Source organism: Notolabrus celidotus, chromosome 14 (genome assembly GCF_009762535.1).
Source record: "Notolabrus celidotus isolate fNotCel1 chromosome 14, fNotCel1.pri, whole genome shotgun sequence".
Taxonomy (NCBI): Eukaryota; Metazoa; Chordata; class Actinopteri; order Labriformes; family Labridae; genus Notolabrus; species Notolabrus celidotus.
The window spans coordinates 550,335-566,053 of NC_048285.1; the positions used below are offsets into that span (position 1 = coordinate 550,335).

Consider the following 15,719-nt stretch of genomic DNA (forward strand, 5'->3'; position numbering starts at 1 on the left):
GTTTTAGAGATGTGTGTTCAGATGAATATAACTTTAATGCTGTTGATATGAATCAGTGTGTTATCTTTAAACTAATCATGTGTCTGCAGACAAACAGAGGAAATGTTCCACTGAGTGTGATTCTGAGCAGTGAGGTGTCTCACATGTACAGTGTACATTATATGAAATAAATATTTTCTAAACAAGCCGCAAGCCAAACATGGACTCTTCATTCTACTTCACACCTTTCATTACACACTGCAGAGTGGGGGGGTGCTGCACCCTGCTGGTGTAAAGCAGAACTACATGTGAACTACAGCAGAGCACTTTACAGCATTTAGCAAGTTACAGTGGCAAGGACAAACTTCCTTTAACAGGCAGAAACCTCCAGCAGGACCAGACTCATGTTAGACACACATCTGCTGAGACCGTGTTGGAGAGAGGGAGAGAGAGAGAGAGAGAGAGAGAGAGAGAGTGAGTGAGTGGTGATATTGGTGAGACGGATAGTGGCAGTTGAAGCAGCTGGAGTCTGGCATGTCAACAGCAGCAGAAATCCAGAGGAACCTACGGGACAAGGGAGCTCAGGGACTCCAGAAAGGTCTATGGTTAGTAACTTTAATGGGACAGGAAGAGTTAAAGGGGACATATCACGCTTTTTTCATCAATATATATTGATCTAAGAGGTCCCCAAAACATGTCTTTAAAGTTTATGCTCAAAAAAACACTTTGAAATCAGATTTTGGTCTGCCTGAAAAGTCCTCTTCTTCATTCTTCATCAGAACACTCTGTTTTCCCTCTGACCACGCCCCCTCAGGAAGTGGATGTGCCTCTGCTCTCCAGCACGTTGATCTAATGTTTACATGTTGGCTGAATATACACGGCTGCTCAGAGATCGCGTTACTTCAACCCTCTGAATCTGATCCTGACGGAGAGGCGCCTGCAGCAGGACCTTTCTGAAGGATTGGTCACAGATTTAGTGTTTCTTGTTGTTTTATTTGTCAGTATGTAGACGTGTGTCTTGGTACACAGCTACAGCTATGAACATGTAGCTATGTGGCTATGCCAATTAGCGCTAGCACTTATCCATGACAAATAAAAATCCTCCACTAGATCTTCAAATCTGCAGACGTGGGGAGTAAAACCGACCTCTGCCAGAAAGGCAGCGGGACCTTTCTGAAGGATTGGTCACAGATTTAGTGTTTCTTGTTGTTTTATTTGTCAGTATGTCAACGTGTGTCTTGGTACACAGCTACAGCTACGACATATAGCTATGTGGCTATGCTAACTAGCACTAGCACTTATCCATGACAAATAAAAATCATCCACTAGATCTTCAAATCTGCAGACGTGGGGAGTAAAACCGACCTTTGTGTTTATTAAGACAGCCTACAACTAGCATGCCTCCCTCCTAAGCTCCTTGTTAGCACACATGTGTGCAGGGAATGAAAAACGGAGGAGGGATTCAGTATTATTTTATACAGTCTATGGGCTGAACAAGCTCCGAGCTCTGACTCCGTGACAGACTGGATATTGTTGTTACGTAACAAAAACACTGAAGTCTGAAACGGCTCGTTTCACACACATTTACAGAAAGGTGGAGAAATCAGAACAGGGGCAGAATGGATTTTTTTCATTCTCGGGGGGTTTGTAGACATGCCAGGGAAACATATTTCAGGTAAAGAACCATTAAAAAGTCAATTTTGCATGATATGTCACCTTTAAAGTGAGAGACAGGCAGAGAGAGGAGAGAGAGGGAAAGACAGGATCCCAGTGTGTCAGTCTAAGCCTATAGCAGCATAACTAAGTGCTGGTCCAAGCCTGATCCAGCTCTAACTATAAGCTTTATCCAAAAGGAAAGTTTGCTAACTGAAGGCTCGACCTCCCATACTACATGTAGAGACTTGTGGAGAAGCTAACACAGGAGATGTGCTCTCCCTTCATGGAGCTGTGGTCGTGTGGTCGTGCTCTGTCAGTGACGAGGACACTTTAATATTGTTCAACATAATTTCTTCTTTATTGCATCAAGTCAAACGTGTCCATCCTGACGGGGTTTATAACAACACGATATCTTTACAAGTGCCCAAAAATATACTCCAAAGACTTCTTCATATATTTGGCAACTTATAAGTCTCTGCTAAAACAATAACAATATATACTATTTCATTTATGAAAAAATACATTGTTCATTTCCACAACAAATACCAAAGGAGTTAAGTTTCATACGTACAGTAGATCGTTATATGACATCTGGAACATGCTACAAACACAGAGAACAATGAACTGCACTTTACAACGACAGCTGATCCAGGGTCAGAGGTCACACCTGTGCACAGGTGAGCTTTCTTTTTAAAAACTTTATTATTCCGACATGCTGTGTGTTCAACTTCTTTAATGTTCTGTAAGCTCACACTGCTCAGGTCTGCTGACAGACCCTGACCCGACAGCCTTCAGGTGGAGGTCTGGAGCAGGTTCAGGTCTGCTGACAGACTCTGACCCGGCAGCCTTCAGGTGGAGGTCTGGAACAGGTTTAGGACATCAACATGTCATCTTTTACTTCTCAGGTGGATCTGTTTGCTCTGTGGCACCGTCCCGCTATCGTTTAATAACATTGCACAAAGTAAAGAAAACAAAAGAAGCACCACTGAGGAGAGTCCTCTCCCCCGGGCCGGACTCAGCCTGTCCGGACCCGGAGAGACCAGGACTCCATGCTAAACTAAAGGCTCTAAAGGAGGATTAGATCGCTACACATCATACTCTGAACACCAGGGTCACGTGTTCCTGTCACAGTGACGAACCCTTCAAAATAAAGCGTCTGCTGTCTGAAGAGGAGCGAAGATCCAGGATCAAAACAGACTGATGGGAACAAAGCAGAGAGACTTTAAACGTGTTACACAGACGAGTGTGTGATCACTGATCACTTGGCGGTTCGATCCCAGCTCCGGCAGTCACATGCCGAAGTGTCCTTGAGCAAGACACTGAACCCCGAATTGCTCCCTCTGTTGTTCAGAGGTGTGTGAACGAATGAGATTAGCTAGCACTGATGGTCCCTCACTTATTTAAGCAGCCTCTACCATCAGTGAGTGAATGGGTATGAATGGGTGAATGTGACGAGTAGTATGTAAAAGCGCTTTGAGTGGTCAGAAAGACTAGAAAAGTGCTATATAAGTACAAGTCCATTTACCATTTACCATTTACACAGGCAGACGAGTGTGTGATCACTGACACACACAGACAGAGGAGTGTGTGATCACTGTGTGTGTGTGTGTGTGTTTGTGTCAGTGATCACACACTCGTCTGTGTGTGTGATCAGAGTTGTTCTGTCTCTGGGGTCGTTGCCATGCTTCGATGTTGAGTCCTCCCTCACTGATAATCTGAAGAATCAGGAGCGTTCAGGTTTAAGATCCTGATCTTTATGCAGGTGTGGACTCTTAAGGCCAAATTCCACCAGGTCTGTCTCCGGTCCGACTCCGATCCGTCACGTCACTGGATCTGATAGGTTTCTATCCTAGTCAATGTGTTAACCCCCACTGGATCCGCTCCGTTGCGTTCCGGCTTCGTCTCTGATCCAGCAGGTTGGAGTCCTCCGGATCAGATACACAAGACTTCTATTTTTGCCGGATGCCGGAGCACGACGCATCAATCTCAACAGAGCAGATGGAGCGGGACAGGAAGTCAGGCACCAAGTCAAAATAAAAAATGGTTTAATTTTCAGAATAAAAGACTCTGTGTCATCACCAGATCGGTTTTAACTTAACCATTACAAGAAAAAACGTGATTTCGACCGGAGCCAGGAAACAACAGGTCAGAGGTTTTCAGAGGCTGATAAGACAACATGGATGAGGAGGGGAGGAGCTCCGTGCTGCGTTCCGAAAACGCAACCAGTGAGTGTTGACGGACGAGAGAGCACGGAGCCGGACCACAGGCGTTCGGAGACAGACCATACACGGATCTGGTGGAAGTCCCGTGTTAAAGGTGAGCAGCCTGTTAAATCTGTCACAGGTAATCACTGATGCTGCATGCTGAACATGAAACACTCAGGAGAACGCTAACGAAGAACGCCATCGAAGAACAGAGACGGCTTCACGCCTGCATGCTTTCAACTTTAAAGGTTTAATCTCTCTCTGCGTTTGAACGCCTCAGTCGACACGCTTTCTCTCTGAGAGGTTAATAAAGGTCATCAGGTAAACATCGTGTCTGTTTGCATGCTAACGTCAGAGAGTGTTATCAAGCTAGCGCAGGAGAAACTGAACGCAGAGCCATCTGCAGACCGGGTTCATAAACTCACTCCTCTGGTTTCCCTTTTTTAAAGATCCAATAAGACTGCTGCCCCCTGTTGGTGTGGAGCTGAATCACAGCTCAGTCTCTGAGCTGGGGTCTCTGTAGTGCGTTCAAGTGCAACGTCTTGACTCTGAAAATTTAGACTTCTTAAGGCCACGAAACAGTCAGTCTTTGTTTCTGATGCACGCACGCACGTATGTACGCACGTACGCACGCACGCACGCACGCACGCACGCACGCACGCACGCACGCACGCACGCACGCACGCACGCACGCACGCACGCACGCACGCACGCACGCACACAAGAAGATTAGTCCTTTATCTCAGCCTCAGAGAGAAAGCGAGTCACTGTTACTCTAAGCGTTGACCTTTTCCTTAAAAGTCCTGATCCTGGATCTCAGCGTGGAGCGGAGGATCCAGTCTAAGAATCAATCCACAGAATGAACCTTTAGCGGCTCTGATGGTCAGTTTAGACCTGCAGACCGTCACAGAGCGGGGTCAGGCTGTGTGGTCTTAATACTGCACACCATGAAACAGCTGTTTGCTAACACGACATCGATCACAGAGAGGATTACGGATCACTGAAACCAGGAGACCAACAGGAAGTTCAAACGTTTCCCTCCAGGTGAAACTTCCAGTTCTTTACAGAAACACACAAAGAAAGAAACACACGATGATACGTCCAATGTGCACGTCACACCCGGCACATGTAGAGGTCTGACCTTAGTGTGTGTGCAGCTGAACATCTGGAATGAAGGGACCGTGTGTGTGTGTGCTGTATTCATGAGTTAACGTTTATAATCTCTATTTTAGTCATAAAGTGCTGGATGGTGGGAGCGTGTTACATAAAGTGAAGCTAGTTTTAACCTCTAACTCTGACTCAGCGGGTCAGGGCCGGACTCGGGCTGCGAGCGGGTCACGAGCAGAACGTGGACTGCAGCTGCTTGAACGCAGCCTGTCTCTGTTTCTTCTCCACCTCCTGTCGCAGGCGCTCCTCTTTCTCCTCTCGGATCTCTGCCTCGAACTTACTGCCCTGAGACGCAACCTTCATCTGTGAACACACACACACACACACACACACACACACACACACACAAACACACACAAAAACACTTTAAACAATGTGGATCATCCTCAAACACCTGGATGTGATCTGCTCTGACTGATCACAGTGATCAGCGGTCAGTGAGTCCCCCCTGGGAGGAGCTGAACGATGTCTCTTTCTTTCACTATAAAAACATTGAAGGCAGATTTAAACGGCTTCAGCTGTAGTACTCTGCACCGACCACCAGGCGGCAGTCCTGCAGCGTCTCCTCAGGATCGTGTGAACATCATTTTGTGTTTTTTCCAAGTTTTAAGGAGAAAAATCTTTTTAAAAAGTCTACAAGAAGTGAAAGTGTAATCTCTTTATTTTCATGAGAAAATAAAACCTAAAACATATTTTTTCATATCTTTATAAACTGAACAAGATGTCAGGGCCAGTTTCTGTCACACTGTCCTCTGACTGAATCATATCATGTGCTGAAAGCAGACTTCAGACTCTTCCTCACACTGTTTCATTTTAAAGTTTAAAGTTTTGATAAATGATTTAACAACTTTATTTAAACTGTTCAGATCTTATAAATGTCCGTTCTCACAGCTGGATATCATCCCTTCAGTTCACACATTATCAGAGACGTTGATACATTTAAAGTATTGATCCTATCAGTGAAGTCAAAGTTCACGTGTGAAACTGATGGAGAGAAGAAGCTGTGAGGAAGGTATCAAGTTTAAAGGTGACCCTGCAGAGGTTAGAGCTGCTCCTCCTTAAGAGTGGAGTAAACTGCATGTCGTACCTTTGCTTCAAAGAAGTCCTTGGCTCCCATCACTCCCTCAGCAGAGACGTTGATCTCAGACAGACGAGCCAGAGCCATCAGCCCGCTCTCCTCCTGCAGCTCCCCGGCTGCTGCTCGCCTGAAGATCAGCAAGAACTGAAGAAGAGGTTGCATTAAACCACAATGTCTTCATCATGAGGCTCACAGTCAGAGAGGAGACATCTCCACTCTGTTCATCTTCATCATTAAACCATATCTTCATCATGAGGCTCACAGTCAGAGAGGAGACATCTCCACTCTGTTCATCTTCATCATTAAACCATATCTTCATCATGAGGCTCACAGTCAGAGAGGAGACATCTCCACTCTGTTCATCTTCATCATTAAACCATATCTTCATCATGAGGCTCACAGTTTGAGAGGAGACATCTCCACTCTGTTCATCTTCATCATTAAACCATATCTTCATCATGAGGCTCACAGTCAGAGAGGAGACATCTCCACTCTGTTCACCTTCATCAAACTGTATCATGATCACACACTGAGAGGAGACATCACTCTGTTCACCTTCATCTCTGACTGTATCATGATCACACTCAGAGAGGAGACATCTCCACTCTGTTCACCTTCATCTCTGACAGTATCATGATCACACTCAGAGAGGAGACATCTCCACTCTGTTCACCTTCATCTCTGACTGTATCATGATCACACTCAGAGAGGAGACATCTCCACTCTGTTCACCTTCATCTCTGACAGTATCATGATCACACTCAGAGAGGAGACATCTCCACTCTGTTCACCTTCATCTCTGACTGTATCATGATCACACTCAGAGAGGAGACATCTCCACTCTGTTCACCTTCATCTCTGACTGTATCATGATCACACTCAGAGAGGAGACATCTCCACTCTGTTCACCTTCATCTCTGACTGTATCATGATCACACTCTAAGAAGAGACATCTCCACTCTGTTCACCTTCATCATTAAACCACAATGTCTTCATCATGAGGCTCACAGGCAGAGAGGAGACATCTCCACTCTGTTCATCTTCATCATTAAACCATATCTTCATCATGAGGCTCACAGTCTGAGAGGAGACATCTCCACTCTGTTCATCTTCATCATTAAACCATATCTTCATCATGAGGCTCACAGTCAGAGAGGAGACATCTCCACTCTGTTCATCTTCATCATTAAACCATATCTTCATCATGAGGCTCACAGTCAGAAAGGAGACATCTCCACTCTGTTCATCTTCATCATTAAACCATATCTTCATCATGAGGCTCACAGTCAGAGAGGAGACATCTCCACTCTGTTCATCTTCATCATTAAACCATATCTTCATCATGAGGCTCACAGTCAGAGAGGAGACATCTCCACTCTGTTCATCTTCATCATTAAACCATATCTTCATCATGAGGCTCACAGTCAGAGAGGAGACATCTCCACTCTGTTCATCTTCATCATTAAACCATATCTTCATCATGAGGCTCACAGTTTGAGAGGAGACATCTCCACTCTGTTCATCTTCATCATTAAACCATATCTTCATCATGAGGCTCACAGTCAGAGAGGAGACATCTCCACTCTGTTCACCTTCATCAAACTGTATCATGATCACACACTGAGAGGAGACATCACTCTGTTCACCTTCATCTCTGACTGTATCATGATCACACTCAGAGAGGAGACATCTCCACTCTGTTCACCTTCATCTCTGACTGTATCATGATCACACTCAGAGAGGAGACATCTCCACTCTGTTCACCTTCATCTCTGACTGTATCATGATCACACTCAGAGAGGAGACATCTCCACTCTGTTCACCTTCATCTCTGACTGTATCATGATCACACTCTGAGAGGAGACATCTCCACTCTGTTCACCTTCATCTCTGACAGTATCATGATCACACTCAGAGAGGAGACATCTCCACTCTGTTCACCTTCATCTCTGACTGTATCATGATCACACTCAGAGAGGAGACATCTCCACTCTGTTCACCTTCATCTCTGACTGTATCATGATCACACTCAGAGAGGAGACATCTCCACTCTGTTCACCTTCATCTCTGACTGTATCATGATCACACTCAGAGAGGAGACATCTCCACTCTGTTCACCTTCATCTCTGACTGTATCATGATCACACTCTAAGAAGAGACATCTCCACTCTGTTCACCTTCATCATTAAACCACAATGTCTTCATCATGAGGCTCACAGTCAGAGAGGAGACATCTCCACTCTGTTCATCTTCATCATTAAACCATATCTTCATCATGAGGCTCACAGTCTGAGAGGAGACATCTCCACTCTGTTCATCTTCATCATTAAACCATATCTTCATCATGAGGCTCACAGTCAGAGAGGAGACATCTCCACTCTGTTCATCTTCATCATTAAACCATATCTTCATCATGAGGCTCACAGTCTGAGAGGAGACATCTCCACTCTGTTCATCTTCATCATTAAACCATATCTTCATCATGAGGCTCACAGTCAGAGAGGAGACATCTCCACTCTGTTCATCTTCATCATTAAACCATATCTTCATCATGAGGCTCATAGTCAGAAAGGAGACATCTCCACTCTGTTCATCTTCATCATTAAACCATATCTTCATCATGAGGCTCACAGTCAGAGAGGAGACATCTCCACTCTGTTCATCTTCATCATTAAACCATATCTTCATCATGAGGCTCACAGTCTGAGAGGAGACATCTCCACTCTGTTCATCTTCATCATTAAACCATATCTTCATCATGAGGCTCACAGTCAGAGAGGAGACATCTCAACTCTGTTCACCTTCATCCAACTGTATCATGATCACACTCTGAGAGGAGACATCACTCTGTTCACCTTCATCTCTGACTGTATCATGATCACACTCTAAGAAGAGACATCTCCACTCTGTTCACCTTCATCTCTGACTGTCATGATCACACTCAGAGAGGAGACATCTCCACTCTGTTCACCTTCATCTCTGACTGTATCATGATCACACTCTAAGAAGAGACATCTCCACTCTGAACCTTCATCCGACTGTATCATGATCACACTCAGAGAGGAGACATCTCCACTCTGTTCACCTTCATCTCTGACTGTATCATGATCACACTCAGAGAGGAGACATCTCCACTCTGTTCACCTTCATCTCTGACTGTATCATGATCACACTGGAGACATCTCCACTCTGTTCACCTTCATCTCTGACAGTATCATGATCACACTCTGAGAAGAGACATCTCCACTCTGTTCACCTTCATCTCTGACTGTGTCATGATCACACTCAGAGAGGAGACATCTCCACTCTGTTCACCTTCATCTCTGACTGTATCATGATCACACTCAGAGAGGAGACATCTCCACTCTGTTCACCTTCATCTCTGACTGTGTCATGATCACACTCTGAGAGGAGACATCTCCACTCTGTTCACCTTCATCTCTGACTGTGTCATGATCACACTCTAAGAAGAGACATCTCCACTCTGTTCACCTTCATCTCTGACTGTATCATGATCACACTCAGAGAGGAGACATCTCCACTCTGTTTACCTTCATCTCTGACTGTATCATGATGACACTCAGAAAGGAGACATCTCCACTCTGTTCACCTTCATCCGACTGTATCATGATCACACTCAGAGAGGAGACATCTCCACTCTGTTCACCTTCATCTCTGACTGTATCATGATCACACTCAGAGAGGAGACATCTCCACTCTGTTCACCTTCATTTCTGACTGTGTCATGATCACACTGGAGACATCTCCACTCTGTTCACCTTCATCTCTGACTGTATCATGATCACACTCTGAGAGGAGACATCTCCACTCTGTTCACCTTCATATCTGACTGTAGCTTCAGACACTAACACTGAAGTTATCTTAAGAACCAGAGTCCTGTCTCACCTCTCTGAAGCTGAGCTTCCCGTCAAAGTCCTCGTCCACCTCTTTGATCATGTTCTTGAGGCCCAGGTGAGTCTGAGGAGCTCCCAGCTTCTCCATCATCAGCTTCAGCTCCATCAGGTCGATGAAGCCGTCTTTACCGGTGTCGTACCTGAAACAGCAACACGCAGCGTGAACACGAGAGCAGACAGCCGCTGTGAATCACAGTCAGGACATCTCAGAGTTTTCATTGGATCATTTATTAATAAATATATTAATAATTATTTATTAAAGGTGACATATCATGCAAAATCGACTTTTTAATGGTTCTCCAACTGAAATATGTTTCCCTGGCATGTCTACAAACCCCCCGAGAATGAAAAGAATCCATTCTGCCCCTGTTCTGATTTCTCCACCTTTCTGTAAATGTGTGTGAAACCAGCCGTTTCAGACTTCAGTGTTTTTGTTACGTCACAACAATATCTGGTCTGTAACAGAGTCAGAGCTCGGAGCTTGTTCAGCCCATAGACTGTATAAAATAATACTGAATCCCTCCTCTGTTTTTCATTCCCTGCACACATGTGTGCTAACAAGGAGCTTAGGAGGGAGGCATGCTAGTTGTAGGCTGTCTTAATAAACACAAAGGTCGCTTTGACTCCCCACGTCTGCAGATTTGAAGATCTAGTGGATGATTTTTATTTTCCATGGAAAAGTGCTAGCGCTAGTTAGCATAGCTACATAGCTACATGTCGAGCTGTAGCTGTAGCTGTGTACCAAGACACACGTCGACATACTGACAAATAAAACAACAAGAAACACAGAATCTGTGACCAATCCTTCTGAAAGGTCCTGCTGCCTTTCTGGCAGAGGTCGGTTTTACTCCCCACGTCTGCAGATTTGAAGATCTAGTGGAGGATTTTTATTTATCATGGATAAGTGCTAGCGCTAGTTAGCATAGCTACATAGCTACATGATCGTAGCTGTGTACCAAGACACACGTCTACATACTGACAAATAAAACAACAAGAAACACTAAATCTATGACCAATGGTTCAGAAAGGTCCTGCTGCAGGCGCCTCTCCGTCAGGATCAGATTCTGGATCAGATTCAGAGGGTTGAAGTAACGCGATCTGTGAGCAGCCGTGTATATTCAGCCAACATGTAAACATTAGATCAACGTGCTGGAGAGCCGAGGCACATCCACTTCCTGAGGGGGCGTGGTCAGAGGGAAAACTGAGTGTTCTGAGGAGGACTGAAGAAGAGGGTTTTTCAGGCAGACCAGAATCTGATTTCAAAGTGTTTTTTTGAGCATAAACTTTAAAGACATGTTTTGGGGACCTCTTAGACCAATATATATTGATGAAAAAAGCCTGATATGTCACCTTTAATATATTCAATATTCAGAGTCTTCAGAGGACATGAGATGAACCTCAGAGCAGAGACCAGATCTTAGGATTCACTGAGGATCAGATCTCTATTAGGAGACAGAGTCTGACAGAGACCAGATCTTAGGATTCACTGAGGATCAGATCTCTATCAGAGGACAGAGTCTGAGACTTGTGAGGAGACCTTTACTGAGAGGGGAAGGTCATGTTTGAGTCCCCGAGTGAAGAAAACTTCAGACTTTATGCAAACATCTGATCCTCCTCCTCCGCCCTGCTGCACCTTCAGCCAACACCAACCTGACCCTCTCTCTCTCTCTCTCTCTCTCTCTCTCTCTCTCTACCCCCTCACTTTCGTCTGCACCACAAAGACTCAGTTATCATCCACGAGAGCCTCGAAGGCTTCTGACAGATACAACCTGTATTTATAGAAGCTGTGTGTGTGTGTGTGTGTGTGTGTGTGTGTGTGTGTGTGTGTGTGTGTGTTTGTGTGTGTGACCTCAGAGTGAGTCTAATCTCTTCGGGCAGGAGACTGGCTCTTTGTCTCAGACTCTGTAAAGGCTGTGAAACCGGCTCAGATCTGAGACCTCTGCAGGTCCAGCCTGAGGTTCTCTTTCTTGATCCTGATCTTGATCCTTCACTCAGGCAGCATCATGTGACATAAACACCTGGAGGTTTGAGGACCATCCGTCAGTCCAGCTTGTGGATCTGGATCTGGATCTGACAGACTCTATGAGCTGATCAGGTATCACATGTGATCCACGTCCAACACGAGCTGCAGCTTCATAAAGACGGATCTGCATGGATCCAGACTCTGTCAGAGACTTCAGCTTCAGTCTATGGTCTCATGGGGACCTCAGAGACCCAGGGTTCAGGTTTTTGTAGATGTTCATGATGAACGAGCAGCTCTGATGTTCATCACGAGATTATGATGGAAGTTAAAAAGTGACCACACATTCATCTCTTGTTGCTAACTGATCCACCTTCAGGTCTGGTCTCCCGCTGCGAGTCCATCTGACTCCAGGCCGTCCTGCAGACTCGTGATCAGGCTGCAGTTTGGATGGATCATGATCAGTGTTATCAGAGTTTAATGATCCTGCTGTCCTCACGGTCCCTGCAGAGATCCTCTGCTAATGCTAATCCAATATCACAGACTTTAAATCTAAACTCCGAGTCCGGCTCTTGAGGATCCTGGTCCTCTGCAGAGCCACGAGTCCACGAGGAGAGCAGCATACAGAGTCAGTGACTGAGTTATCATTCCTCCCATAACACTCGCTGTAACCAGGGTAGACCTGATCCCAGAACGGCCCTGTTCCCAGACCGGCCCTCATTAGCATGAACACAGGGGGGGGGCTTCCTCTCCTGGCACAGCGCTCCGCTCCCCGAGTACAAAGGACCGGTTTGGCTCTTCTGTGTGGGAGCGCAGGAATGCCAGAGGCTGCAGTGAGACCGGTTTCATCTGACCATGACACACACACACACACACACACACACACACACACACACACACACACACACACACAAGCACACAGCCTGGACACAACACATACGGACACGACACACATACACACAACACACACACAGCATGGACACAACACACACATGGACATGACACACACATGGACACGACACACACACGCACACAGCATGGACACTACACACACACACGCACACAGCATGGACCCACATACAGACATGACACAACACACATACGTACACGACACACACACACACACAGAATGGACACATACACAAATATCTAACATGAATAAGATCATGAAACTTTGATGTCTAACATGTTAACTGTGTTTGTGATGGTATGTATGTGTTGGTGTGTGTGTGTGTGTGTGTGATTGTGTGTGTGTGTGTTTGCGTTTGTGTGTGTTTAAGTGTGTTGTTTGTGTGTGTGTGTGTTTGTGTGTGTTTATGTTTGTGTGTGGTTGTGTGTGTGTTGTGTGTGTTGGGGTGGTGTGTGTGTGTGTGTGTGTTCATATTGGGGTGTGTGTGTGTTTGTGTGTGTGTGGTTGTGGTGTGTCAGTTGTGTGAGTGTGGTTGTGTGTGTGGTTGTGTGTGTGTGTGTGTGTTTGTGTTGGGTGTGGTGTGGGTGTGTGGTTGTATGTGTGGTTGTTGGGGTGTGTGTGTGTGTTTGGGTGTGTGTGGGGTGGTTGTATGTGTGGTTGTGTGTGTGCGTGTGTGTGGTTGTGTGTGTGTGGTTGTGTGTGTCTGTGTGTGTGTGGTTGTGTGTATGTGTGTGTGGTTGTGTGTGTGTGTGTGTGTGTGGTTGTGTGTGTGTGTGTGTGGTTGTGTGTGGTTGTGTGTGTGTGTGTGTGAGAGAGTTTGTGTGTGTGTGTGGTTGTGGTTGTGTGTGTGTGTGTGTGTGTGTGTGTGTGTGTGTGTGTGTGTGTGTGTGTGTGTGTGAATATTTAGAGGAGACTCTCATCATGAAGCCCTCAGTGAGACTCTCTGGTTGAATGGAGCGAGGTTGTGTTTGGATGAGACCTTTGCGGTGTGTTCAGAGCTCAGTCAGGTGTTGGCGAGGTGGCGCTGAGCGTGCAGGTAACCTGGCGGCAGTGACATCACACGGAGCCGGAGGTTCTGTTAATAAATCCTCAGACTATTAAGAGATTTGAGCTCCGAGTCCTGATGCCACGTTGCCTGAAACAATCCGGACTGAGACGCTTTGTTCTGCAGCGTCCCTGATAATTATAGAGGCTGAGCTTCAAGCAGCAGGGACTCTCTCTCTCTCTTTCTCTCTCTCTCTCTTTCTCTCTCTCTCTCTCTCTCTCTCTCTCTCTCGCGTATTCTTCTGCCCTCATTCAGCTCAGCTCATCCAGAAGAGCCGTGTGGCGTGCTTCAGGCTCCATGGCGGCCTCACGTATGCTCCTGTTACTCTGAACCTGACCGTGTTCTGATCCGTCCGTCAGGGGAACAATCTGAGGCCGCGCTCGGCGCTCTGATTAAAATTCTCTCTCGATTAGAGCTTCATAAAATGCTGTGATTTGAAATATGCCTCTAAGCCCAGAGCGCTGAGAGGAGGGAAAGTGGGTCAGCGGGCGGAGGACGCCCCCCGGGAATGTGGACTGTGTGAACGGGATCAGTGCTGCAGCAGAAGAAAGACTAAAGAGATTTGAGACAGACGTAGCTCCGCCTCCTGAAGGACAAACAAGTTGAGAGATTTAGAAAGCTCCAAACTCTGCTGCAGCACATTTCATCAGACACACAATGAGCACAGTGTCAGCACACTGTCAGCTGACTCACCGAGAGGGCAAAGGTCAAGAGGTCGAGAGGACGGAGGCGTTATCTCTATCTGAAGCGTTCACAACATTTAACTTCTGATGGAAACTCAAACTGGATCCTGACCAATCAGCACACAGCACTGCAGTTCCTCCAGCGTCCACTAGTAGCTGCTTCAAACTGTGCATCAACCCCAATGAAGACCTGTGATGCTGACCAAGTCCGCAATCCTCTCAGGCGGTTTACGTGGATCAGATATCTGTCTCTGCTGGTCTGGGCCTCTCCTGCACACGGTCTCTATGAAGTAAAGGTTTAGGTTTTTCCTCAGGGCTGAGCTGATCCGGATCAGTAATATCCGGCTGAAGGACGGAGACGGGGTCGGATGAATATTAATGAGCAGTCGTGTCTTTACTTTATCATCATGTAAACGTTAGAGGAAATGAAGAGGAGTTTATTTACTGAGCGGTCGATCCCTCGGAGATGGAGGAAGAGCAGATCCTGGATCAGAGAGTCAGGAGGTCAAGGTCAGGCAGCTGAGTCACACAGAGAAGAGTCTGATGTTCCTCCATAAACCACGGAGGAGAACATCTGCAAACCTCTGTTTACATGTCAGAGTGATGATTCTATATGATAATGATGTTGGATCATTGAGCAGTCCCTCCAGGAAGTTGTGATTTCGCGATCGCAACTATCAACGCAAATTCAACCAATCAGCGTGATTTTTCCACGGCCCTGCAATTTTTTACAATCAGCGCAACTTTCCTGCAAATTTGACCAATTCTAATTCAATCTCAGCCCCTGTACGTCATCGGTTTTGTCATCAATTTGATTTCCTTGGAACATAAACGTAAGTCCTCACTTGATCGGCACTTTTCAACAACAAAACACGCACAGAGAACGGGTGAAGAGAGAGGACAGCAGGCAGGACAAGTGACCATGACAACGTTGTTATTTATAGATTGAGGGGCTCAGTGTTAGCTTGGTCTCTACCTGCAGCAGGTGTACTTCATGAACCAGCTCTCCTCACCTCCATGCATCTGTCTCATTTTCATTGATGATTTTTACCCCCAGTGTGCGTTAGTGACAAAGACACACCCGGGGGACGTCTGTTTACTATTTGATGTTTGATGTTGTTGC

At 46.0% G+C, this 15,719-nt stretch overlaps 1 protein-coding gene across 1 annotated transcript in view; it reads right to left on the reverse strand.

The window, feature by feature from the left end:
- Positions 1–1,969: 1,969 nt before the first annotated feature.
- The window catches only part of efhd1 (EF-hand domain family, member D1), a 15,550-nt gene continuing 1,800 nt past the window's right edge, over positions 1,970–15,719 (reverse strand). The window contains exons 2-4 of the mRNA XM_034700334.1: positions 9,991–10,138; positions 6,094–6,228; positions 1,970–5,309 (exon numbers count right to left, since the gene is read on the reverse strand). Of these exons, the coding sequence (XP_034556225.1) occupies positions 5,175–5,309; positions 6,094–6,228; positions 9,991–10,138 (418 nt within the window). The 3' untranslated portion in view covers positions 1,970–5,174. The remainder of the gene's footprint in view (positions 5,310–6,093; positions 6,229–9,990; positions 10,139–15,719) is intronic.